Below are 27,571 nucleotides of genomic sequence, written 5' to 3'. Positions count from 1 at the left end.
CCCGGCGCGCCCCCTTCCCCCTCCTCCTCCCGGTGCCTTGCCTCCTCCGGCTCCTCCGCCCCCGCCAGCGCGGCCGTGGCAGGGAGGGGCCGGGGAGGCGGAGCCAGCGGCGGCCGAGGCTCCCGGCACCCGCGCGGCTCCCGGTCTGGAGCTGAGATCCCGGCGCGCCGAGGTAGGAACCCGCGCGGAGGACGGACCAAGGGCTCGGAGCCGCAGGGGCCGGGCGGGACTGGAGGATGGGCTGAGACCCGCCTCTCATGCCCAGGCAGCCACGCGGCTCACGGGGCCCCCAGCTTGGTGATGGTGGGGCGGGGGGGCTCAGTCCCCGCCCCTCGGCCCCTGGTCTTCTCTCCGCACCCACCCCCTCCTCCGTGCGCCCCTCTCTTTTCCTGCCGCTCCGCATCCTCCGAGACCGCCCCGAGCGCCCCCCAGGTCTCGCCTCGCCTTCACCTTCGCCCAGCCGCGCTCCTTGTTGGTCCCACAGGTTCCTTCCCAAAGCGAGCTGGAGTCTCTGCTTGGCTGCCTGGGGGAGTGGGGGGCACAGCTAGAAGGAGCCAGAGGATGAGTCTGGCGTAGGGGGGCGGGGCGTTGGCTGGAGGGCCGGGGGCCATTCTTATGCATCTCGGTGTCAGCGGGGCTCGGGCGGGCGCTGTGGGGCTGGCTCCATGTTTGCGGAATGAATGAATCATTACTCTCCTTATCTCCTTCTGAAGGAGGACTTTTTGAGGTCCACGTGCTGCAGAACACGTCGGGGGGCCTGCCGAAATAGGGCTCCCCCCGCCGGCATAGTAGACACTGACTCTCATCTCTCCACCTCCTCTCTATACGCTCTGTTTTGGCGGCAGGCTCCCTTTAGGTTGGGGCTTGGGGATGGCGGGGGAGGAGGGGTTGTAGGCCCAGCCAGGTACTTGTTGACAGTCAAGGGACTTGAGTGAGGCCCCTTAGAAGGTAACAGGGGAGGGGTGCGCTGTGGAGGAGAGCACCCACTGTCAGGCAGGGGCCACTTCTCATCTCTGAGACCTGCCTGGAAGGGCCAGTCGAGTATGGATTCTGACCTACAATTTACTGAATCCTCCAAGCCTCTGTTTCTTCATCAGTAAAATAGGAATATTAGTGTCAATTCCTCGGGGCTTTGAACAGATTAAGAAAAATGTCATATGAAATCACGCAGGACAATGCTTGACACACTGGGAGCGCTTAGCAAGGCTTTGTTTTCTTTCCTTCGTCTCTGAAAAAACTGAGCAGAGAATTATTTATTCCAACCCTTCTGTCCCGAAATTGATCCTGGACAGGCGCAGTACATGTGTAATCACTGTTTGTTGAATGAATATGCTTGATGGAGTTTCACCCCGCTTTTTTCTCCCAGAATCCACAGGCAGAGATCTGACCAGCACAGACATGCCAGTGCTGTCCGAGGACTCTGGTGAGTGTCTCCCGGGGCTGGACCTGCCACAGTCTTGAAGACAAGACCCTGCCTAGCAACCTGGGGCAGCAAAGAAAGCAGCTGCTATCCAGTGTCAGCTCCAAGCCCTGGGAATGAGAGCTGGGGGAGAAAACGTGCACATAGCAGGGCTGAAGTGTTGTCGGAAGGTCCGCTCGGGGGTCCCACAGGGCAGGAAGTTCCCACTGCATCGGTTATACAGTGTTTTTCTTACTCTCTCCTCAGGTTTGCATGAAACCCTGGCACTACTGACCTCTCAGCTCAGACCTGACTCCAACCAGAAGGAAGAGATGGGCTTCCTGAGGGATGTTTTCAGTGAAAAAAGCCTCAATTATTTAATGAAGGTAAATATGCTGCCCCGTGGATGACCCGGTCTGCAGCCCCAGGCATCCCCACAGCCGTGGGTGGGGTGTGTGTCCAGGGTACACACAGGCATCCCCACAGCCCCAGGCATCCCCACAGCCGTGGGTGGGGTGTGTTACCCAGCTGTCCAGGGTAAACCTGGGCAGCTGGCTTGGGAGGCCGCAGCCTGAGATCAGCTGTCTTTGCAGATTCACGAGAAGCTTCGCTATTACGAGAGGCAAAGTCCAACCCCTGTTCTGCACAGCGCTGTGGCCCTTGCCGAGGATGTAAGCCCCAGGTTTCTCCTTACGGCCTCAGCCCCCCTCCCACCTGTAGCTCCTTCATCTGGCCTGCATGCCATTGCTTAGTGAGGGGACGTCGGGACTCGGGAGCCCCAAGGTGAAGAGCGTCTTCTCCCCTTCCCCTCCTCCCTGGGCTTCCTAATAGGCAGGGAGGAACTCATGAGTCTTGGACAGGGCCAGGGGACATGGTGACATGGTGACGCCCACTTACTTTGTGTTCCTGAGAAAGTCTGTTTCCCCAGCTGTGAGATGAGGACAGTTCCCAAACGGTTGAGAACTGGCGACAAGAACAGGTCAAACACGCACGTTGTGTATCTGCTTTGGGGAGGCCCAATGGGAAGTCCTGCGTCCAGGGACTTGCAGCTTCTTGGACTTTTGTTGTTGTTTGTTTGTTTGCTGTACCCATGTGGCTTGCGGGATCGACTAGGGATTGAACCCTGGCCCAGATAGAACCCAGCCCTCCAGCAGTGAAAATGCTGAGTCCTAACCACTGGACCGCCAGGGAATTTCCAGGCTTTGTTTTTTAAAGGGATCCTTCCTCATTTCTTGTGGACCTGTCTGCTGTGTTGCATGGTTGGAAAAACTGTCCCGGTTGATTACTAAGGCTGGCTTCTGAATAAACTCACATAACCTCAGGAGATGGCCTAGTGAGGGGTCAGAGCAGATCCCCTGCCTTTCTTGGCCGTGGAATGCCATTAGGAGCAGGTTAGGTTGCCAGGCTCCCAGGCTTAGCTCTGCCTCTGCTACCAGCTCTGTGACCGTAAGCAAGTGACTCAACCTCTCTGAGCCCCAATTTCCTCATCTGGAAAATGTGGTGAAGGGCACAGACAATAGAGCCAAATAAGCCCAGGTTCAAGTCCTGCCTGTGCCACTTACCAGCTTTGCGACCTTGGGCAAGATATGTAACCTGTCTCATTTACTTCTTACTTCTGAAATGCCAATATAATAGTACCTGCTCCATCTAGTTCCTTGTGAGAGTTAATCCACATAAGGCAGACAGCACCCAGGAAGAGCTTAATAAGTTAGCTCCCATTAGGATTAGAGGCTGCTCAGGGTCTCTGATCTCTGGTGTGATTTCCCTGGGAGTGTCAGTCCTGGGGTGGCTGAGGGTCCAATGCTCCCTGGTGCTGTAGTAGTGGCTGGGAGGGCCCTTGGGTCTGAGGCCCAGGGAGCAGGGTTTCCCCTGGGTGACTCCCAGCAGGCTCGCAGCGCCCACAGCCATCTGTGGCCTTCTCTCTCCTTTCCCCCCAGGTGATGGAGGAGCTGCAGGCCGCCTCCATGCACAGTGACGAGAGGGAACTGCTCCAGCTGCTGTCCACCCCTCACCTCAGGGTAGTCATGCCGCAGTCCCTGGCCACCCACACATCTGTGTCTCCTGGGATGAGGGCAGGAGGGAGCGCTTGGCCGTGAGACAGGACATTTCTGAGCAAGCGCTCCTCAGCGCCAGCGTCCAGGGTGGTCGTCTCTCTGGCATGAGATTTGAGACCCCCAAACCACTGCCCGGCCAGGTCCCCCAGACCCATGTAAGCTCTAGGGCCAGCCCTTCTTTTCTCTTGCTTTCCTGACAGGCCATGCTCATGGTACATGACACGGTTGCCCAGAAGAATTTTGACCCCGTTCTCCCCCCTCTGCCCGATAATATTGACGAGGATTTTGATGAAGAATCAGTGAAGATTGTCCGCCTGGTGAAAAACAAGGAACCCCTGGTATGTGGCCCTCACCTCTCTGCCCCACCCTCTCCTTGTTTCCCACCTCCACCCACCCAGAAACCCTGGAAAGGACCCTCCTGAAGTCTTCGGAGTGAGTGATGGCAGTTTTGTCAGGGCTGCCACTAGTCCCTGTGACATCTTTGTGTGCAGAGTATCCCTTTCTCTGGGTGATTACAGCTTCCCTCCACTGTGCAGTCGAGAACCTGCACAGCTGTGCAGGGCAGCCCTGATCGTCAGCTCTGAACCAGAGGTTGGCAGACTACGGTCCAAGGGCCAAACCCCGCCCACTGTCAGTGTTTGTAAATAAAGTTTTATTGGTGCCCGGCCATCCCGTTCATGTATATATTGTCTGGGGCCCCGCCTTTACATGGCAACGGCAGACTCAATGGAAACTGTGTTGCCCACAAAGTATAAAATATTTACATTTGGCCCTTTCCAGAAAAAGTTGGCCAACCTTGTTCTGAATTCCAAGGAAGCTCAGGGCAGCAGCCATTTTTCTCCCCAGCTGACAGATTGTTATCATTTTGGTCCTGGTTCAGCAATGATGTACTGAGCAAAGGGACAGAGTTGTTTATGAGATGGAGGGAAGTAATGGCAGTCCAGAGAATTGAGGGCTTGCCCTAGAGAATACCACATCTGGCCCTCTTTATTGTCCACTTTCACCAAGTGACCTCAGATGAGCCGCTTCTGCAAACAGACCACGGTTCTCCTCTGCCTCTGTTTCCTTACCTTCAAAATGGGCCAGTCATCCATCCACTCAGAAAACGTATCGTGACCCCCACCCCCCGTGTGCCAGGCGCTGTGTTGGGTGCGGACAGGGTTAAGACTTAGTCCTTGCCCTCTGGGAGTTCACAGGAGGTAGTGACTGGGGGGTTTCCTGGAAGAGGTGATGCCCATGCTGAATTCTAAAAAAAAAAAAAAGGAACAGGAGTTTTCCAGAAGGAAGAGGAAGAAGAAAGGCATTCCACCATAGAACTGCATGAGCAAAGCCATGGGAAGGTAAACGGGCTGCTATATTCAGGGAACTTGCCGAGTTGAAGGTAAAGTGTGACGGAGGCGAGGCCAGATCAGCGGGAGAGCGGAGAGATCCAGGTTATAACACACAGTTGCTTGGCTGGATCCTGAAGGCAGTGGGGAGCCATTGAAGGGCTGTAAGTGAGGAACCAAAGGGCCAGATTTGCAGTTAGAAGTATCACCCTGGCTACGAAGTAGAAAGTGGCCTGGAGGGTGAGACCAGAAGCGGTGGACCAATTTGAGGGTAGCAGCCAATACGTGAGGTTCAGAAACAGGGCTTGACCTCGGTTTGTGGGAAGAGGAAAGAGAAATCCAAGAAATATTTTGGAAATAAAATTAATGTCACTTTGTGCCTGCCCCAGTTTGGGCAGGAGTCTGGGGAGGCATCTTGGGTAAGGCCCAGGGGTCCAGCTAGGATGATGGGTGGGCACTGGGACCATTATAAGGAGGAACTTAGGGTCCGTGGAATTCAAGAGGCCCGTGTGCCCGCAAGTGGAAATATCCAGGAGGTGAAGGCTTACGTGTGCAGAGATACAGACTTGACAGCTGCCATCTTCCGGGAGGGGTTAGCACCCCGCCCGAGAGGTTGAGACCACCGGGGTAAAGCGTATATCCTGGCCCTTTAATCAACATTTAAAAGGCGTATAGAGGAGGACTCGGCAAAGGAGACGAATTGTCACTGAGAAGCACCGGGAGAGAAGTGTCACCAGGGCCCAGCGGGAGGGTGAATCAGACAGGAGAGGAGAGAGAGAAGACTGAGGGTGTCGAGCTGGCAGCTGGAGGGTCGTCGGTGCCTTTGCTGGTGCATTCGAGGCAGGGGGGGAGTGAGTCAGAGGGCAGGCAGCAGAGAGAGCAGATGCGAGCTGCCTCTTTGAGAAGCTTGCTCCAAAGGAATGGAGACCGGTGGCTGCTGGATGGGGTTGCCAGCTTTTTAATGATGGGAGAGACTTGATAATATTTTTAGGACCAGGGGAAGGAGCCAGTGAGGAGGGGGCATTGAGAAGGCAGGAGAGGGAGGGAGGGGGTAGAGGGCAGCCTAGCCAGGAGGAGCCCCTCCCCTGAGATGGGGAAAAACAGGAAAGGATGGATAGAGATGCTGGCAAGCTTGAAAGCCTAGGTGGCAAGAAGCCGTAGGGTTTTTAGCTGCTGGTCTCTCTTTCCAGCAGTATTTATCTTATGGACTTTGAATGAAGTTAATAATGAGTGTGCCAGTGCGTTTGCATGTATAGCCAGGAACAAGTGGTTAGCATTTACTGAGCACTTACCGGGTGCTAAGTGCCTTGCATGCGTTACCTGATGTCAACCTCGCAACAACCCTGTGAGTTAAACGCTTTCCCACACCCCAGACGAAACAGTCGCAGAGAAGATAAGGAGCTTCCTCGCTAAGGGCACACGCTCTCAGTAGACGGCAGGGCCATCTGGCTCCCGACCGCTGCCCTGCCCCGCCACCGTCCAGTCTGTGTGGCGCACGAAACTGAGGGCTTGCTAGTGCCTTTTTCATCCTAGATATCATCTCTGCCATGCTTCGTGGGCCCCATCCTGGTCCCGAAGCTCTGGCTGGGGCATAATTGGTTCCCCTTGGCAACAACAGAAGGCCTGGTAACCCCGTGCTTGGCTAGAGGCAGGTTGGGAATTGGCTGACACGTATTCTCCTCATTAGTAAATGTCTTTGAGAGAGGCAAGGGCTGCGGTACGATAGAGAAAGCAGTGGGTGTGGCATCACAGAGAGCTGGGTGACCTTGAAGTTGCTTTCCTTCTCTGTGCCCCAGTCCCTCCTCTCTCTGACGAGATTGTGACAGCATTCTCCTGCCTTTAAACTGTAAAGTGCTGTGCTATACTAATTTGAGATGTGGGTTTTATTTCATCCTCAGCCTTGGAAAGGTGTCCACCGATCTGCCCCCTGGGGTGGCAGGGGGAGGAATGGGGCGGTGGCCGGGGGGAGGCTTTGCTGGGTCCAGAGAGTCGGGGTCTGAGGTTCGGGGCTGCTTCTCAGGAGCCTGCCTGCTCTGTCTCTGATGCAGGGGGCCACCATCCGGCGGGATGAGCACTCAGGGGCTGTCGTGGTGGCCAGGATCATGCGAGGGGGCGCAGCAGACCGGAGCGGTGAGTGCATCAGTGCCGGCCTAGCTGAGGTGCTGGCCGTGGTCCCCCAGCCTGCCCCCTTTGGCCACAGCTCTCCTTTTCCTCTCCTGTCCACTCACCTGTTAGGGATGTGCTTTGCTTTCTGGGAGTGGGGCTGGAATTCTCTTCTCCTTCCTAAGCTCTGTAGAAAATTTAGTTGTTTGGAAATATCTCAGGCATGGAGTACTTTGAGGGTGATCAGGAAGGTTTGAGCATTGGCCTAACCTGAGGACTGTGGCAGTTAAGCTTGGTGTAAATCCTAACTGGGGTGGCAGGGACACCCTTCTCTGACACCCCAGTTGCCTTAACAAGCCACAGTTACTGAAGGGAGGGTGTTCATGTCCCAGATGTGTTTAGGTGGAGCACAGGTTAAGAATCACTGGTGTGGGGCTTCCCTGGTGGCACAGTGGTTGAGAGTCCGCCTGCCGATGCAGGGGACGCGGGTTCGTGCCCCGGTCCGGGAAGATCCCACATGCCGCGGAGCGGCTGGGCCCGTGAGCCATGGCCGCTGAGCCTGCGCGTCCAGAGCCTGTGCTCCGCAACGGGAGAGGCCACAACAGTGAGAGGCCCGCGTACCGCAAAAAAAAAAAAAAGAATCACTGGTGTGAAAGAGACTCACAGACTTAGAGAATGAACTTATGGTTACCAGAGGGGAAGGGTGAGGGGAGGGATAGTTAGAGAGTTTGGGATTGAAATGTACACACTGCTATATTTAAAGTGGATCACCAACAAGGACCTACTGTATAGCACAGGGAACTCTACTCAATACTCTGTAATAGCCCAAATGGGAAAAGAATTTGAAAAAGAATAGATACATGTATATGTATAACTGAATCACTTTGCTGTACACCTGAAACTAACACAACGTTGTTAATCAACTATGCTCCAATATAAAATTAAAAGTTAAAAAAAAAAAGAATCACTGGTATATGGAGGAAGTAAATTGGGGGGCAAATCTCCTGGCATAGGGGAGTGTTGCCCGAGAAGTCTGGGGCTCATTGTGGTGGGACCCCTAGACCCGTGCTTCCCAAACATTAACAAGCATGGAAATGGCCTGAGTTGTCTTTTTAAAACGCAGATTCGGATTCAGCAAGTCTCAGGTGGGCCCAAGACTCTGTACCTTTTACTGCCTTCTGCTGCTTCTGGGCCAGTGTCCACACTGAATGGCAAATAGGGCCGGATATGCAGAGATGCTAGTCATTAAAGCAGAGGCCAACAGACAGGTGTGTCTACACTCTTGACACCATCTTCCCTGGTGCCCTTAAGTTTTCGTGTAAAATTTGAGAAAGACATTCTTGGAATCAGGTCTGTACATCCAGGAAGGTGAAGAGTTAATGATATTTTTAAAGAAGCAGAGGCTATAGCAGAAAGAACACAGGGTTTCTACAGCAAAGTAACTGCGTCTGCGCACTGGCTCCGTTTTTTCTTAGCAGTGTGGCCTTGGGCAAGCTGCATCTTTTTTCTGGATCTCAGCTGCCAGTTTGTAAACCGGGGGTTTCACCCCGTGGTTGTGAGACTGGGATGCCAGGTGAGGCACCCGGCACCCTGTGACAACTCGGTTCATCCCAGTCCCGTCCACTGTCTTTAAACATTGCGTCTCCCCTGCAGTGGGCTCCGCAGGCAGGTGCCAGCGGTTCCCAGAACTCCCTGCTTTGGGGACCTCAGCCCCCTTCCCGTGCTGACCGTCAGCCCCTGTGTCTCCTAGGCCTGGTCCACGTTGGAGACGAGCTCCGGGAAGTGAACGGGATCACGGTCCTGCACAAGCGGCCTGACGAGATTAGCCAGATTCTGGTCTGTGCTGCGCGCATGTTGGGGACGCGGTGGTTCTTCAGAAACCCAGAGCAGGGCGCTTCCTGGAGCCAGGGCTGATCTGGCCCAGCGTCCCTGTTTGCACGGGGAGGCCGCAGGCCAAGTGGCCTCACAGAGTGCCCTGTATGGAGGGTGGGGGACAGGAGGAAAGGAGCGCCCAGACCACCCACTTCTCTCAGACCCCCTCTTCAGCACAGCCATCCTCCCTACCCCCAGCCTTCTTTCCTGAGGACCCGTCTGGAAGACCCTCTCAAAAGGGTCCCCTCTTCCAAAGGGCTGAGGAATATGGAGTAAAAGGCTGTAGCCCAGCAGAGCAAGGGCTTTGGGGTCAACTGGTCCTGGGTTCGAATCTTGCCTGCATCACTTTCCAGTTGTGTAACCTTGAACAAGTCATCAAATCAGTCTGAGTTTCCATTTCCCTTCCTGTCCAGCAGGGATAGGGATGGTTTCTCAACCAATGCATAGTTATCGTTAGGATGTGAGTATCCGGAAGAGGATATAGCACTTTACAACTGCAAGGGGATTCTAGGGGGTCACATGCTGGGATGGAAACAACCTTCTCAGTCCATTCTGCGGGTTCAAGTCAAAACTGAAATTACAGAAAGCCCCCATCGTAGTTCTGTCCTCTTTATCCTCAGGCATCCTCTCCCAACACAACGTCTTTGCTAACTTCTGATGGTTTGGGGGGCAGATACGGGATGAGATCTGAAGCTCCGAGGCCCGCTCTTTAAGGCCCCTGCTGTAGGGGGTCCTGGTTACAGGCAGACACTTCAGTCTTCCTGCCCCCACTCCCCTTTCCCTGGTTTTGGGCACCTACTTCCCTGTGTTCCAGAGTGATGCGGAGCCAGGGATGGCATTGGGTGAGATGTGCTCTCATGGGCTGACAGTGTGCTCCCCGTGGGCCCCCCACGTGGGGTGCAGGGCCTCTCTCCAGTAGAGGGGAGGGGAACCCCTGGGAAGGTAGCAGTGGCCTGAGATTGGGGAAGATGCAAGCAAAGAGGGGAGTACTGTTTCGGAACCAGCCCCAAATGAGGCAGGAAGGAGGAAAATGAAACTGGACTAGGTTATTAAAATAACCCGAGAGAAAAGAAAGAAGGGCAGCCCTTTGGATGGAGAGCTGTACTTGGTGCATGCATTGTCCTCGGGTTCTCATTTTAAGTCTTCTGTCCCTTTGTCGCATGAAAATGCTTTAGTTAAGTCAGCCGGCTCCCACCATAGAAGGGTGGGTCATAGGGGAGGCAGCATCCCCTTTGTTTCTGAACGTGAGCTTCCAGATCTGGGAAGTAAGATGTGACGTCCTGGAGGGTCAGATCTGGTAGATGATACGGCTGTGTGCTCTTTCCTTTCAGGCGCAGTCCCAGGGGTCCATCACCCTGAAAATCATCCCAGCCACCCAGGAGGAGGACCGCTTGAAGGACAGCAAGGTATGGGGGAGCTGGAGGCGGCGGCGCGGGGGTGGGGAAACGGGGGCGGCGGACTCCAGCCCAGCCTTTGAAACAGCCATCCGGGAAGAGATCATCCGTCTGGTCCTCGGAACAAGCTCCCAGTAGGGACCTGTAATTCAGTCACGGAATGATTTATTTGTTTGTACCCGGCCTCTTCTAAACAGGATTTGACGTAGCTTACTAATAAAAGACAAGGTTCTTCTAATTGAAGTCGAAAGGCAGGGCCGGTGAAGAGGAGAAGGTACCCAATGTTCTGGCTTCGGGACCAATTAAGTAACTGCCTTTTGTTTAATTCCTTGTGGAGCCTACCTTTGGTAGGCACCTCCTCTGTGCCCAGGCGCTCAGCCAGATGCTGGAGACCGGGATGATTAGTAGCTTCAAGGATTCCTGGGTCAGAAGGGGAGGCTGGGGAGCCATTCTCTCCTTGCTGTGTGATTAAGCGCTTCGGAAAGATTCTGTACAGAGTGAGAGGCACTTTGGAAGGTGTCATGCAGTAGGGGTGTTGGAAGTGAGGCTTGAGGAAGATGGAGATGAGAGGGACTTCTCTGGTTAAGAGGAGGTGGAGGGAAGGGCGGGCAGAGGGGTCTGCATATGCGGGGGCTCAGAGATATGGCAGAGAGGAGTAGGGGGGGCTCAGTGAGAAAGTGCACGGTGGTGGGGCTCCAGGGGGAGGATGAGGGGGTGTGCTGGGGAGGTGGGTCAAGGCTACCTTCTGAATGGCCTTGAATGCTTTGTTAAGGGTTTTGGCATAATCCCTGCTTAGTTTAGGATCTCAGAAGCCGACTCTGATACAGGGATTCACTACAAATAGTTTATTTGGAGGTGACCCCAGGAAACACCAGTACAGGAGTGGGGAAAGGAAGGCAGCCAGTGCAACAAAGGGTGTGTTCTCAGCAAGGTACCACAGGGGGCAACCAGAGCTTAATCCTGCTCCAGAGCTTGGTATCCCTTGTAGACCGTGCCTCCGTCATCCCTCCCAAGAGCTGGGAGATCTGGGGGATCTGTACACCAGCTCCCACCAGGCTGCATCCCGGGGGTTAATTCCCAGCAGTTCCTGCCGGCCAGGTTAGGGGAGAGCAGATCCCAGTGGCTGGAGAAAGCCGTTAGGCAGTCAGCCTGGGGTGCCCTGAAAAAGTAAGGCCCCGGGGGATATGGGGGGCCCCCACAGCCCAAGTTACAACCCCATAGGCGGTGAGAAGCTCTTAAAGGTTTTTTTTTTTTTTTTTTTTTAAGTGGGAAGTGATACAACCACATTTGTGTTTTAGAAAGCTCCCTGGGGCAGTGAGTAGAGGAGGGTGGAGACCGGGGCTAGGGCACCTGGTAGGAGTCTGTTGTGAAAGCCCAGGTGAGAGATTGTCAAGCTCCGAGCTGAAGTGGTGGGAGGGACGATGCAAGAGGGCATTACTTTTATTTCCCAGTGAATTTGGACCTGCACTTTCTGGCAGCCAAGGCAAAAAGGAGAACGTAATGAATTACAATAATGAACGGAATTCATCAGAGTATGGAAGGCAGCATGCCAATTTTTCAAGAAAGCTAATTCCCAGCCCGCATGAAAGATGGGACATTACAGCACTTGGCACACAGTAGATGTCAATAATTTTTTTTTTTTTTTTTGCGGTACGCGGGCCTCTCACTGTTGTGGCCTCTCCCGTTGCGGAGCACAGGCTCCGGACGCGCAGGCCCATCGGCCACGGCTCACGGGCCCAGCTGCTCCACGGCATGTGGGATCTTCCCGGACCGGGGCACGAACCCGCGTCCCCTGCATCGGCAGGCGGACTCTCAACCACTGCGCCACCAGGGAAGCCCCGTCAATAAATATTTCGATTAATAGTGGACAATGTATTTGACAGTTTTTTATGGCAAATGAAGAAATCATCTTTATATGACTGTTTCTTATTTGCACCTGCAGTTGAATCCCAGGGCACACGTAATGCCTGATGGAAGTGGTTCTTCCTGGGACCAGCTAATATGGTCTCCATAGGCAGCTTTTGCAGGTTCTAACTTGATACAGGGAGAGGACTTGGTTTTCCTATAGGACAAAATGGGTAGCCTGTCTCTTAGTCCATCCTTTCTAAATATTTTTCTTTGAGCTGGATCACGGCTGGCCATTTGAGATTATGCTTTCTTCAGAGTGCCTGGGACCCTGGTAACATCTGTGACTAAATGAGGGTATCTGTCCTCATAATATATGGCCAGAAATTTCTTACTACTGTCGAACTGCATCTTTTCTGCTTGGCACATAAAGGAATATGATTTGGATTTGTCTAAGGAAACCCTCTGGCCTTTTTTTTTTTTTTTCCTATTTGCTGTTAAAGTTATTGGGCTGTAATGATCTGGAAATAGAAATAAATAAATCCATGCCACTGAATTATAGAAGAGAACGAAGAAGTGTGACACAATGCTATGTCTTCCCATCCTCTTCTCTAGAGGGATGACTTCAGGGTAAAGGGGAGAGTTGGGGGTTGGCTAAGTGCGTGACAGATGAGGCAGGATTGAGCTATCAAAGATGTAGCTGTCAGTTCCCCACTGAAAAGTGATGATGAGGAATCGGTAACAGTAGTTTCATTGATGTTTGTGTTCTTATCAAAACATCTAGATGACTTATTTACAGGTGGCTGCTGACATCCTTAGGGGCAGTTAGCGTATCAGAAATAACATTTGAGTTAGAAATTGTGCTTGACTTTACTTTTTGCTCCCGGGACTAATGGTTGCTTTGTGTAGGCTGAGAGGCTGTTGTAAGGATAGCAGATCAGGCCAATAAGGAGATGTTTAGGTTGGAAAGGGAAATTCATGGGGCCCAGCTATTCATTTTTCTGATTCTTGAGGGATTCCCCAACTGGGACATTGAAAATGGTTGAAGAACACTAAGAAAATCGGTGCGGTGGGTTTCTGATTAACTTTCTATTCTTTTTTTTTTTTTTTTTTTAAACAAAAATAAGTAAATAAATAAATAGTTATTTGCGCCGCGTCTTAATTGCCACGTGCGGGATCTCTGTTGCGGCAGGCGGGATCTAGTTCCCCAGCCAGGGATTGAACCTTGACCCCCTGCATTGGGAGCACGGAGTCTTAACCACTGGACCACCAGGGAGGTCCCAGCTTTCTATTCTTGAGGCTGCTTGTTCTTCCTAATTATGAATGGTGGTTGTCCTTTGGTTTTCCGTGTGGCATAGACACATCTGTGCTTACACGGCAAAGGGCTGTCTCACTGAGTGCCTCCCCTGCAGGTGTTCATGCGGGCCCTCTTCCACTACAACCCTCGGGAGGACCGGGCCATCCCCTGCCAGGAGGCAGGCCTGCCCTTCCAGCGCAGGCAGGTCCTGGAAGTGGTGAGCCAGGACGACCCCACGTGGTGGCAGGCCAAGCGAATGGGGGACACCAACCTTCGAGCTGGCCTCATCCCCTCCAAGCAGTTCCAGGAAAGGTAGGTCTGGGCTGTGTTGTAGGGGGTGTGGTTCTGGAGTGGCCGAGGCATAAGTACATGACCAAGCCCCAGATCTCTGCCAGCACAGCCAGAGGGGCCCACTGGGTGTCCTCTGGGCTAAGTACCAATTGTGCTTGTGTTGGCTCTTTTTCTCCCATCATCAGTGGTGATGGCTGTTTGAGATTTCAATAAATATGGAAATCTATGTTATTAAATTAATGTATATTTTATAATGCATACTTAGGGCAAGTTGAGAAATAAAATATAAAAATACAGAAGAGGAGGACGAGGAAAATAAAATTACCCAAAGTTTCACTACTATCTAAACAACATGATTTATTTCCTTCCTGTGCCTGTTATGTGTGTGGTACACATAGAATTCGAGGTCTTGCTTTTTTTTTTTTTTTTTTTTGGTAGCTTAACATTTTGACATGAGCGTTTCTTATATTACTCTAGAATAATATTATTCTGTACTATTAATTAATGGTAATATAATATTTCATCAGGAGATGTACTGTTCATTCACAGGCAGCAGCTATGGTGTCTTCCCTGGAGGAGCTTACAGTTCAGCTGAAAAGTCACACATGGTTCAGACGAACACTTTATATATAAATGTGATGGGTGTGTGGGAGGAGGACACCGGGCCCCGCCAGGCCCTAGCAGGAGGGTTGGCCCTCGTCCTGGCAAGCATGGAAGGCTTCATTGAGGAAGGGTCCTACCTAAGTGACTTTGCTTCCTCCGTGTGGCTGTACTTTGACGCTGTCTCTAATGTTTCACTGCTACAGTCTATGTGCAGATAATTATGTTGCACATAGACTGTTCCTTATGTTTCAAATCATTTCCTTAGGATAGCTTGCCCAAAGTGTAAATCCTGGGTCAGAGGGTGTGGCACTTACGCCTGTGAGCCTCTCCTGGGGTTTGTAGCCCTCTTGCATTTTTGGGGTGTGGAATGATGCTGTAGCAACAGACCTCAGGGTTCATCTGTTTCATGGGCCCTCCTGGTGTGGTCCTCAGACCAGGTGCATCAATCAGCATCCCCTGGGAACTTGTTAGAATGCCAGTCCCTGCCTGGGCCCTGCCCCAGACCTGCTGAATCAGAGACTCCAGGGGCAGACTCTGAGCTCTGTGTTCTAACAGATATTCCAGATGAATTGAGGAGCTGAAGTTTGAGAACTGCTGCTTTATTTCCTCAGGGGAGCCTCAGACCCATCTGCATCTTTGGCTTCACAGGTCTTGGGGGAAGGCTCTTTAGCTGCGTTTAAATGTGGAAATCTAGAGACCTCTAGGAGCCCTGGGTGTTTTCTCAGCTCAAAGAGGCCTTGGAGGTTGCTTCTCCACGCAGGGACGCATTGAATAATGTGCCAGGCTGAGCTCTCTGTTGGGCTAGGGTGGGTGGGGAAGGGCATTAAATTAGGGTCACTTTCACCCTCGGCTTCTCCTGGGAGTCGTTCTGCTGTTTTCCAACTTCCTCAGAGATGGGGAGGCCGGGTGAGTTTGGAGAAGGTGCCTCCTTTCCTTGAGAATCAGCCATGGGAAAGTAACGACCAACTGCTGACCATGGACACTGGGCTGTACCCCTGTGTGTGACCATCTTGGGCTGGAAAAGCTTCTCCCAGAGCAAGAAACTCAGTTTCTTCCTCATGAACCAGTGAGAACCTGTGAAAACGTCCCTCTTCACTGGAACTCAGTGTGAAGCAGGAGGCCCTTGGAGTGCCAGGCTATCCCCACCTGTGGGTTCCGGGCCTCGGTTTCCCTGAGTTTTCCAGAAGGTTCCCTATGACTGGTTCTCTGGTCCAGCTCACGGGCCTGCCCATCCCCTTGTGTCCCCACAGGCGACTAAGCTACCGGAGAGCCACGGGCACCCTGCCGAGCCCCCAGAGCCTCAAGAAGCCCCCGTGTGAGTAGACTGGCAGGATGGTACTTCAGGGAGGCAGTTCAGGGAGGGGCTGGGGTTAGGGCTCTGGGGCTTCGTGTGGGGAAGAAGCAAGCACTGGGCTGGAGGGGGCACCGAGGGTCCTGTCTGAGCTCTCAGGCCTCCTGAGGGAGGAGGGGCCGGGGAGAGGGATGAAGAAGGGAAATGGGGGTAGGTTGCGGAGAGCCATTCCCTGGAGAGGAGCTACTATATTTGGGGCCCATAGATGACACTGCGGGGGCCATGGTAACACTGCTCCCGAAATTTTGTGCAAACTGTGTGTGTGTTGCGTATCTGTGTGTCTGTGTCTGGGAGAGGCTCCACAGCTTTCATTAGATCCCCAAGGGGCTCTCTGACCCTGACAGTTTAAGAACCACTGATGTTGGAAGGGAATGGAGATGGCTGTGAGCGATCCCGTGCCTCTGAGTCAGCAGTCAAATCTGGCAAATAGAAATAAAGGCTGCCCAGTTAAATTCGAATTTCAGATAAACAATGAATGGGCTTTGAGTATAAGTATATCCCATGCAATATTTGAGACATACTTATACTAATGAATTATTTGTTGTTTAGCTGATATTCACATTTAATAGAGCGTCTTGTATTTTGTCTAGTAACCCTACTCTTTGCATCACTTACCTTTTAGAAAACACATTCACCTACCTTCTTGCCTTTTAATCATCACAACAGCCCTGGGTAGTAGTGGAGTCAGGGCATCCCTTTTGCCAAGATGGTTAAACAGAGGCGCATGAAGTCAAGGGAGTGGGGCTGGGGTCAGGTTTCCAGAGGGCCTGTGGTCAGAGCCCCCAGGTTAGAGCCCCGTATGGAGAGGAAGCTTCCCCAGGGTATGGCCTCCCTAGCTGGGGGTCAGGGGGTAGGGGGGAAGCGGGGGGCTTGGAACCAAGTGGGGCGCCAGAACAATGCCAGATGAACGGAGCACAGCTGGCCTGCAGCCCTGCGCTGTGCCACTCTGTCGTCTGGCACCTGCATTTGCCCAGGAGAGTCTCAAACCCAAGAGGAGAGAGAGCAGGTCCTGGTCCCGCTGCAGGCATCCCAGGGCGAGCTGCTCCCTTGGCTGGGTGGCCCCTGCCAACAGTCGCCTTTCCAGACTTGCTCTCGGGTCGGAGGGGCTGCTGAGTAAATTGGCCCTGAGGCTGCTTATGCCAGTGAAGATCTGGCTTTCTTTGGGCCGCTAATGAGACACACACAGGAGGACTAATTAGAGCAAGTATCGGTTTAATAATGCACCGCAGCTCAGATCTCGGGTTTGTTGGAGGAAAGAAAGAGGGGACAGATGGAGGGGTCCTGAGGCACCCGAGGCTGCGGCTGCCTCTGGGCCACAGGGCCTCGCGGTTCCCCTCTGCTAACGCTGTTCCATCTGTCTTTTGTGCAAACCGCAGATGATCAGCCTTGTGACGAAGGTAGGCCCAGTATTTGTCCCCTGTGCGCACGGACAGGCCCCTCTTCTGTAGACTGTCTGGGGCTGCAGGGTCTTGCTCTCCCTTCTGCCACCCCGCTCTGGGGTTGCTGTGCCCCTCTGGCTCCCTGCTCTGCCAGCTGGACCGACCTGCTCCTTGAGGCCTGCAGAGCTGGTGGGGACGTGGGGCCCGGCCCTCCCTGGACTTTGGCTGGGATGACCACGTGACCCGGCTGGGTAGCGGTAGGGCAGGGCAAGTGAATCTCCCCTCCTTATTCTCACTGATCCTAACTCTGAGGGGCTGGAACGAGGTCTGCTGGCCCAGAACCCCAGCCAGGCCTGGAAAGGCTGTTTGTGGCCTAAGCATGGAGAACTGGGTGAAACAGAGGAACTTGTTTACCTGAGGTGGCCGGGACATGGCATTTGTCCTGGGACCCCCAAGACTCCATCCCAGAGGGCGCTGCCTGGCCATCCGGGGCCTGGGTACCTCCGGGCTGGGGCATGTGTCCAGCATGGCTCACTGGCCTACCTCTCTCTGTTTGGTCCCCAGAGACCTGTGACTGTGAGGGATATTTCAAAGGACACTATGTGGGTAAGTAATGGGGGCTCTCCCCCCGAGATCCCCCCCCCGCCCATGCACAGACCACCGTGGGCTCCTGGGTCAGGGAGAGGTGATCCGAGCCCAGGAACCCCTCAAGGGCAGCTGAGTCTGTGGGACCCACATTTTCCCTCAGTCTGTGTCTGCCAGAGGCTGGGCTGAGCCTGCCCAGGCCTGGGGTCCCCCACCCCAACTTTCACCCAGCCACTGGGAGCAGTGCCCTGGCAGGACCCCTACATTAATACTGATTTTATTATTACCATAATCTCAATCGTAGTTTATTCAGTGTTTCTGCCACCCCCATACAACAATGGAACCTTTTATCTATCTCCAAAGTACCTTCACTTCTTTTATTTTGGTAAATCTTTTCAAAGGCCTTAGAGACAGGCCAAGAGTTTTTAAACTTTTCGTTCAGAAGCAATTTCAAACTTACTGAAAAGTTGTGAGAATTGCACAAAGAACTCCCACATACTCTACACGCAGACTCCCCGGATGTTAACACTTTGCCGTGTTAGCTTTGTCATTCCCTTTTTCTGCACGTACACATTTGACCCTCTTCCCCCGAGTCATGTAAGAGTTGTGGACGTCATGTCCCTTCACCCCTAAATAGCTCAGCATGTGTCCCCTAAGGACAAGGACATTTTCTTATATAACCCAGGGCTATTATCAAATTCTGGGAATTTATTTTTTATTTTATTTATTTTTTAAAAAAATTCCGGTAATTTAACAGGCATACAATTCCATTATTTAATATGGTGTTCATATCAAAATTTTGCCAGTAGTCCCAATAATGTCCTTTAGAGCATTTCCCCCGATCCAGGATCCAATCTAGGAGCACCCGTTGCCTTTGTAGATGTGGATTCCCTTTCATGGATAAGGGAACTGAGGCGCAGAGGGGTGATGACTTGCCTGAGGTCAGTCACATACCAAGTAAAGCAGTAGCCTTGAACCCTAAATTTTGGACGCCAGGTAATCGCACTTTCGTCATATTACTGTACGTCCCGATCAACCCCTTCCTGTAGCAGGAGGTGGTTGGGAGAGGCCCGTGGGTCTCAGTCCCACCTCCAGGTCTGACCAGGTAGAGAAAGTCTACAGGGAGATACTGGGACAAATGCCGCAGTGTCCCCCTGCCCTTCTCCCCAAGCTGGTCTTCGGAGGAGCTTCCGGCTGGGCCGCAGGGAGAGACTGGGAAGCCCGCAGGAAGGAAAGACATCTGCAGTGGCCGAGTCTCCGAAGCTGCCGACCTACGAGGAGGTGACCAGGTACCAGCACCAGCCCGGCGAGCAGCCCCGCCTGGTGGTTCTGATCGGTAGGTGACGTCTCCAGAGAAGGGGCTGGTTTCTCCCTGGAGGGGTGGGGAGGGAGCTCAGCAGGGACCTTGCAGCCTTCCCTTTGTTTCCCAGGGTCTCTGGGAGCCCGACTGCACGAGCTGAAGCAGAAGGTGGTGGCAGAGAACCCGCAGCACTTTGGTGTTGCTGTTCCACGTAAGAGGGCTTGTGTGTGTGTGTGTGTGTGTGTGTGTGTGTGTGTGTGTGTGTGTAAGCATGTCTGCACATGAATATTTCTTGGGGACTTGACTCCATGTATCCATCTTCATCCTTACTTTGGGTCTGAAGGGCTGCCAGGCACTGCCTGCTATAGGCACATCAGGGGACCTAGGCATGATGGGAAGAGACCCACTCTCAGTGGTCCACTAGGACCCTCTGAGGCAGTAACTGGAGGTTCAGTACTCCAGTTACTGGAGTAACTGCCTGGTTCTTGCCTGGAATGGGAGGTGAGTCTAGAGCTCATTGCAGGTAAAGTGGCAACTTCAGCCCAACACCAAGGGGCCCCCAGCAGTGGGTGTATTTCAGCCTCCTCTTCCCAATGACTCTGACTCCTATGGCCCCTGCTCTCTGCTTGGGCAAGAGAGTAGGTTGGGGAAGCCAGAGAGCCCTTGAGCAGTGTTGCTCGGGCACTCTGCCTGTAGCTGGATCCAGTCCAGCAGGGTGGCTATGTACACTCCTGAGTCCAGAGGCAGCTGGAGATGCTGAAATCCAGTAGGCAGAAGTCCTGGTTCTGAATGTGATGTGCAGTAGCTAGGAGCTCTACCAAGAGCTTTTATGTGCAGTAGCTTGGCCAGCCTTCCCAGTATCCCCGAGAAGAGGATCATCATCATCCCATACAGAGGAAGACACTGAGGCTCAGAGAGGTTAGGTAACTTGTCCAGTGTCACACAGTTGGTAAGTGGTGGAGCCAAGATTCAAACCCAGGCAACCTGCCCCAGTCTCGTTCTTTTTTTCTTTTTTAATTTAATTTATTTTTTGGCTGCGTTGGGTCTTCGTTGCTATGCGCCGGCTTTCTCTAGCTGCGGTGAGTGGGGGCTACTCTTCGTTGTGGTGCGCAGGCTTCTCATTGCGGTGGCTTCTCTTGTTGCGGAGCACGGGCTCTAGGCGCGTGGGCTTCAGTAGTTGTGGCGCACGGGCTTAGTTGCTTCTCAACATGTGGGATCTTCCGGAACCAGTGCTCGAACTCGTGTCCTCTGCATTGGCAGGCAGATTCTCAACCACTGCACCACCAGGGAAGTCCCCACAGTCACATTCTTTTTTTTTTTTTTAAATAAACCATTGTAGTTTATTTATTTATTTATTTATTTATTTATTTTTGACTGTGTTGAGTCTTCATTTCCGTGCGAGGGCTTTCTCTATTTGCGGCAAGCAGGGGCCACTCTTCATCGCGGTGCACGGGCCTCTCACTATCGCGGCCTCTCTTGTTGCAGAGCACAGGCTCCAGACGCGCAGGCTCAGTAGTTGTGGCTCACGGGCCCAGTTGCTCTGCGGCACGTGGGATCTTCCCAGACCAGGGCTCGAACCCACGTCCCCCGCACCAGCAGGCAGATTCTCAAGCACTGCGCCACCAGGGAAGCCCCCCACAGTCACATTCTTACTGAGGCCACACATCAGCCTCTCACCTGCTGCTTGCCACTTCCTGTCCTTGGCTGTTCCTTTCTGAGACTCTCAGTCCTCTTCCTCAGAGGGATACAATGTGGGCACGTGATGGCCACTGAGAAGGGATGCTGTGGTGGCAGTAATGGGACCTTTCTGGAGGATTCTGAGGAAGCGCACCTACGTATTCTTTCTTTTGCCATGTCACTCCCCTGGGCCTCAGGGCTCATAGCTCAGTCTATGGGTTATGAGAACTGTCTTCCAGAATCCTACCTGACGTGGTAGGGATGTGGTGGCGGGGTCATGGGGGGTTGGGGAGGCCATTCTGGAAGCACCTGTGATGGACCTGGGAGAACTTTGGGGGGCCCACAGCCTTCCAGGCTGAAAGGATGGACTGAAACAGGGCGTGTGGAAGTTGTTCACACATGGATCCTTCAGAAACTTCCAGACCCATACTCTGGGGGTGGGGTACCTGGATGGCTAGACCTACCTGCTTCCAGACATCCCACAGATAGGTGACTTTCTCCCTGCTATAAGGAACCAGGCGAGTCAGGGAAGGCTTCCCAGCAGCAGTGACTTTTATCTGGGTTTTGAAGAGTAAGTAGGAGTTTTTCAGGCAGAGAAGGAAGAGTTCTCTATACCAAGGGAACAACATGTGCAAAGGGACAAAATATGACCCAGTACAGCAATGGGAGGGACTGGGGAAGTTAGTGTGGGTGATGTGGGGGGAGATGAGCTGAGTGGGAGGCTGGGTTGATTAAGAGGGTCTCATATACTCATCTAAGGTGTTTAGAATGTAATCAGTGGGTGAATAAAAGTTTTAAAGCAAGGACATGGTCAGGAAAGGTGACCCTAGCAGCTCTGCCAGAGGTTGGACACAGATGTCACACGGCGCACAGAGCATCCCCTGGGTGGCCCACAAGGGAGAAAACACTGTCCTCTGAGACCCCCTCTTTTCTTTTGGAATGCTCTGGAAAAAGCTGTGTGTTGCTTCGCGTGTGCTCTTGTTCTGTGGAGGATCTGATTTTCCCCAGAGGTGCGTGCCTTGATTCTATTATGGAAATCAGAGGGAAAACACTATGTGTTTAAAAATTGTGTGAGGGGGTCTTCCCTGGTGGCGCAGTGGTTAAGAATCCGCCTGCCAATGCAGGGTACGCGGGTTTGAGCCCTGGTCCAGGAAGATCCCACATGCCGCGGAGCGACTAAGCCCGTGAACCACAACTACTGAAGCCCGCGCGCCTAGAGCCCGTGCTATGCAACAAGAGAAACCACCGCAGTGAGAAACCCGCGCATCACAACGAAGAGTAGCCCCCGCTCGCCGTAACTAGAGAAAGTACGCGTGCAGCAACAAAGACCCAACACAGCCATAAATAAATAAATTAATTAAAAAAAATTATGTGAGAGCCAGCCTTGCGGAAACATCTAGTCCACGAGGGGACCGTCTGTCTTCATGCCTTTTCTCCCCAGATGAGAAATAATTGAATAAAAAATTTAAAACACACAGCAGGGTCAACTGAGTTTTTGCCCCCTTGGCTCTCAAAAAGAAAAACAATTAGGAAATAAAACCTAGAGGACTAGGAATTCCTTAGGCGATTCTTTAAAAGCCCAGCATCAGTGAGGCAGTTTGGCAGAGTGGTTACGGGCATACGCTTGGCCTGAGACAGAGAGCGTTCCGACCCAGCTCTGCTCCCAGCCGTGGGACATCCACACGGTGCTTAACCTCTGCACCTCTGTTTCCTCACCTGCAAAACCAGAGGCTCCTTCTGCCTACATCACAGAGCTGTGCAAGTCAGTGACGTGCCTGCACACAGGGACTCTCGATGGAGGGAAGTGGGTGGTTTGTACACAAATCCGTGACCAGCTCCGGACAGGAATGAGGGCACAGGCTCGCTGTGCTGTGACATCTCTGCCCAGCTACCCTCCTCTCTTTCACAGATACCACCAGGCCCAGGAAGAGCCATGAGGAGGATGGGGTGGAATATCACTTCGTCTCTAAGCAAGCGTTTGAGGCCGACTTGCATCACAACAAGTACGTTTCCTTGATGGACCAGTGGGGCCTCCGTGCAGCTGTGTGTCTTTGCATCTGTCCAGTCTTCCACTTGACCTCCTGGGAGGGCTTCTGGAAAAGTCAGGGGAAGCAGAGGATGGGAGGAGGAGCGGGGAGTCATGGTGGGCCATTCACCTTCTGTGCTAATTCAGGCAAACTCAGCAGCTGAAGGCCTTTTTCCCTGTGGTGCTGTTCTAGGTTCCTGGAGCATGGTGAATATAAGGAAAACCTCTATGGAACCAGCCTGGAAGCCATTCAGGTTGTGATGGCCAAAAACAAAGTGTGTTTGGTGGACGTGGAGCCAGATGTGAGTTCCTGGGCCAGTTTGGCATTTCCTGTTAATGGAATTTTTATAAACTAGGGGGTTGTGCATTTCACAGAACATTCGACCTTAGTCCAGGGACTTTTTATTCCAGAGCACTGGAGGTTAATATTTCCTTGGGTCTCCCTTTGAGAATCTAATGAAAGCTTTTGTACCCCAAAACGTGCACCTCTGTACACAAAAATGACATGAATTGGAGGGACCCTGTTGGTGGCCCACAGGCCCAAGATAGTAACCTCTGCGTGGAGTAAATCATGCAGGAGACAGTGGCATCGACTGGTCCACTGTGACCTGACAGTCAGGGACTTAGATGTAAATGCACCAGTGGAGGCTGGGCCATCCCTTCCCCGACGAGGACGAGTGAAATCAGAGAACCACCTAGAGAACCACTGAGGGGGGTGGTCAGGAGAGCAGTTTGAAAGGGAAAAAGGGCAGACTTGACCCTGTGTAGTGCTTCAGAGACATTTCCAGTCCTGCACACCCCACAGGGGCTTAACCGTCTTTTTAACCTTGTCTTTGAGAAAAATGTGTAAGCCTGGAACTCAATAGGGGCTGAGCTCTGATTTTATGACATACACTGTAGGCTTTATGTTACAGAAGTTGGCTTGAAACGGATTCCAAAAAGCACCTTACGTCCAGAAAGGAAAACCCTCACTAATTTGGACTTAGTGAGGAGTTGGTAGTGGAAATTAAAAGTCTGAATTTCAAAAATTGTTTTGAAAAGTGATTTTATTGGTTTAGAGGGGATGCAAGCTGTACACATAGCAGTTTAATACCAGTGTTTCCAGATACAGGCCCTTACATCATAAATAAAATGCACTAATTAACAGGACGAGTTGCATACTGAAAACCTTCGAAAGTCTTTGCAATTTGCTTCAAGGAATCTCTTAGTCTCTTCATTTGCTTGGCAAACCTTTTCTTCTTTGAATATCGTGCAGAGGCTGTGTGACAGCACAAACTTTGCATTAGTCCAAATTGATGACGTTTGACTAAATAGATACACACATTAAATCCTGCTGGTTCTTCCATCAGGACTAGGCAGGCAGAGGAGGGTGTGCGAAGGCTAATTAGAGCTTGCTGGAGGGTAGTCAGAGCTAAGTAAGATGGCAACTCTCGGAGCTGAGGCTTTGGAACCTCTGTTCTCGGCAAGTGAGCCTTCAGGGTCCAGCTGAGGCCAGCGGGAAAATGAACAGGTGGTCTGCACGGATGAAGGCCATTGTCATGTGACCATATCATCAGGACCTTTGCCATCGGGGTTATGTGATGAAGCACACCATTACTGAGAATTCAAGAAGTGTGTTTCACAATAAAATATTTTCAAAGTATGTAATATTCCTGAACTTCCTTTCTCAGGCACTGCAACAACTGAGGACCTCAGAGTTTAAACCCTACGTTATATTTGTAAAGCCTGCAATTCAGGAAAAGAGGAAGACGCCACCCACGTCCCCAGCTTGTGAGGATGCAGCGGCCCCACTTGTAAGTTTAAAGTTGATCATTTCTCTTCCGAAGGCCTAAAAGGGCCATTAGCTGCATGTGGGTGCCCATACCTTCTACACAAGACCATCTTTCCATTTTGCCTGTTGGCCAGACTCAGATGGTCATGTGATCTGAAGACTCAGGGTGGGGCAGCCAGAAGTGCCTCCCAGTTCACACCGGAGTGGCTTTGCCTGGGTTCCCCACCCTCCACTCCCTCACATAAGCACCCCGTTGGAAAGTTAAGGGACTGACATCTATCAGGCACCTGATCTGAGTGTGACATACCACAAGAATTTGTTGAACTCCTAAGCCAAACCCAAATAATTTTTAATTGAAACACCAACTTCAGACCCAGCAAGCTAGTCCAAGATGGAGGCAAGGGGCATCATGGGGGAATCTTTCCTATGTGCAGCTCAGGACTGTGACTCTCTTGCTGAAGCTGCAGGTGGTTGAGTTCCACCTTTACAGGGCAGGGAAAGGGTTCAGGGGACTGACAGCTTCAAAACAAATGTCACACATTTTACTCCATTAGAGATTACTTGAGTTCTTTCAAGAGGCAGATATTTATTAGGAAGATGGAGGGATTTAGGGGCAAAAGAATGTTCCTTCTCTAATTTCTTAAATAGATAAACGCTTCCAGGATGAACAAAGAAGGTACCTGGAGGAGGGGAAACTCCAGTAGCGGCAGACAGTCTATAGGATATATGTGTGTAAGGGGGTGGGGGAAGTGGGATGGAAGATCCAGGGGCAGCAGTGGGACACTGCAGGGTGGTTTTGAGTAGGAGAGGAGCCCTGCAAGATGCCATATAGAGTTGGAAAGCTCTGCCCAATTTAATCTAGGTTTTTCCCTCCCGGGGGAAAGAAGTAAGAAGAAGTTATCTAAGGTCTCTTCTGTCTTTGCGGTAGCATGCAAAAACTGTTTCCTAGACCTTTAGAACATATTTTCTGAAAGTGTGGATGCTCTCACGAAAGTAGGAATCTGGTTTTGATTGGTGACAGAGAACATTTTGGAATATGGGTCATATTAGGGGAAGACAGCTCACCCCCTCCATGGCAGCATAAAAACAGAGCCCCTAGACGCAGAGGCGAGAAGGCAGCAGAGGACTGGAAGGAGATAGAAGGGGAGGTGGGTGAATACCAGCCACAAATTTCACTTTGCAGTTTTACTCAGAGTGGATCCTGCCGCTTTCCTTTCTTCCAAAACCCAAGCTAATAGTCAGTGAACTACCTGCTTGAAATTCTACTTACTAGAGGTATATTTGAATGAAGCAGCAAACAAAACACTGGGTAAGTTGGGTAAAGGAGGGATCATTGGCTGCCTAGACCTTAGGGTTAGGTGTCAGGAAAGCAGTCTGATTAAAGAAGCCAGGTGTCCTAAGGAAATGAGGGATTGGGTCAGGGTTGTCCCAGCACTTTCTTAAATATCTCTGCTTTGTCAACTGTGCTAATGTTGGGCTCTGGTTTGAGGAAATGAAAAGAAGAACTGAGTTCTACATGATGAATTTAGGAGTCCTCAGAGGGCATTTGAGTTACTTCTTCTTCTTCTTTTTCCCCTAGTTGATTCCAGAAATGCTTGCTTTGCTTTTATATAGTGACTACTATTTTTAGTTCTTTCCTGTAATTATTTAACCAAATTGCCATGCAACACAATAGTACTGCTAGTTTGGAAATACCTTCGGACAGGAAGTGTGATACTGACATATATAGACACACAGATATAGAATCAGCATCTGCCCAAAGCATGGCTCGCAGTTGACAGGTCCTCAGTAGATACCTTGTGAATGACTGAACAATGATTATGGCTGCCGCCCATGAACTTTCTTGGAAGTTTGGTAGGCTAGCATCACTGTGCTCTGTTCTTGTGTACCCAGTTGGTTATTCAAGGGCCATAGTCATCCGCTTATCACCTAAAAGTGAGAGGTTGGATACTGCCCAAGACAAAGGCTGTAGGTTTCTTTTTTTTTTTTTGCGGTACGCGGGCCTCTCACTGTTGTGGCGTCTCCCGTTGCGGAGCACAGGCTCCGGACGCGCTGGCCCAGCGGCCATGGCTCACGGGCCCAGCCGCTCCGTGGCATGTGGGATCCTCCCAGACCAGGGCATGAACCCGTGTCCCCTGCATTGGCGGGTGGACTCTCAACCACTGCACCACCAGGGAAGCCCAAGGCTGTAGGTTTCTTATTTGGGGGGAGAACAACACAGTTGTTCCCTAACTGCCCCTTTTCCTTGCAGGATGAGGAGCAGCGAGAGATGGCCGCCTCTGCTGCCTTCATAGACCAGCATTACGGGCACCTGGTAGATGCTGTGCTGGTGAAGGAGGACCTCCAGAGTGCGTACAGCCAGCTCAGAATGCTCTTAGAGAGGCTGAGCAAGGAAACTCACTGGGTACCTATTAGTTGGGTCAGGTAACTGTATCCTAGAACATCCAGGTTGGAAGGGACCCGGAAGACCACCTGGTCCAGGCTCCCCCATGTTACCATCAAGGAATCTTGAGCGAGAAGGGCAGAATTTTCCATAAACTCCATTATCAAGAAGAGTCTATGTGGGGAGTCTTGTTTTTTGCTGGTTTTTGTCTGTGGCTTTTCACTGCACCCCTTTGGAGCCGAACATACAAGTCGAAAGGGAGCATATCACAAAATAACACATGTCATTCATTAAAGTATCACAAGCAAGTTGACCCTGATTCTCTGTACCAAAGTTGAGTAGCCACTGTCTTTTGGGGGCTGGTGGTGGTGAATGTATACAGTACCAATTTGCAGAGGTGTTTAAGCTTTATAAACAGAGTGACACTTCATTGATCCGGCTTCGTTGGAAGTTGAGTTGTTTTACCCAAGAGGGTTTTCCATGCAATTGAAGTTCCCCTGTCTTCAGGCACTAAAATGTTGATTTTAACCTTTTCGGTAGTGTGTGTTTGCCTGGTAATGGAAAACGTGGTTCTCTGCCTTCCTAAATAGTGAGCATTCATCAACATTTTTGGCAGACTAAGGCACCCTTCCCTGTCACCATGATTTACTGTACTCTTCCATGATACAGTGGTGTTTTCAGGGACTTGCGGAATGTCAGGCTGCTTGTGCCTTTTCTAAATATTCTCAGACTCTGAAACTGGATGCGTGCTTGCTTTTATTTTATTCCATCACTTGTCTTTCTTGTTACTGACAGCTCTCTTGGTTCTCACCTGTCCCTACCTTCAGATTATAGGGGCTCCTATCCTGCTACATCATGGGAAACCAGATGATTCCCCCCTGTCATAACTATGCCTAATTCACAATAAATCAGT

The 27,571-nt window shown here is 51.8% G+C and overlaps 1 protein-coding gene across 1 annotated transcript; it reads left to right on the top strand.

Moving 5' to 3' along the window:
- Positions 1–93: 93 nt before the first annotated feature.
- On the top strand, positions 94–27,571 carry MPP3 (MAGUK p55 scaffold protein 3). The gene is made up of 19 exons (XM_033847899.2): positions 94–172; positions 1,367–1,423; positions 1,667–1,785; positions 1,993–2,070; positions 3,337–3,417; positions 3,654–3,791; positions 6,830–6,911; positions 8,635–8,720; positions 10,088–10,162; positions 13,408–13,604; positions 15,437–15,501; positions 16,914–16,934; positions 17,481–17,522; positions 18,673–18,837; positions 18,932–19,012; positions 22,388–22,481; positions 22,698–22,806; positions 24,175–24,297; positions 26,527–27,571. The coding sequence occupies exons 2-19, from the start codon at positions 1,399–1,401 to the stop codon at positions 26,701–26,703; spliced, it is 1,758 nt and encodes a 585-aa protein (XP_033703790.2). The 5' UTR covers positions 94–172; positions 1,367–1,398; the 3' UTR covers positions 26,704–27,571.

The sequence above is a fragment of the Tursiops truncatus genome, chromosome 20, assembly GCF_011762595.2.
Source record: "Tursiops truncatus isolate mTurTru1 chromosome 20, mTurTru1.mat.Y, whole genome shotgun sequence".
NCBI classification, from domain to species: domain Eukaryota; kingdom Metazoa; phylum Chordata; class Mammalia; order Artiodactyla; family Delphinidae; genus Tursiops; species Tursiops truncatus.
This window is presented reverse-complemented; position numbering and strand designations above follow the sequence as displayed.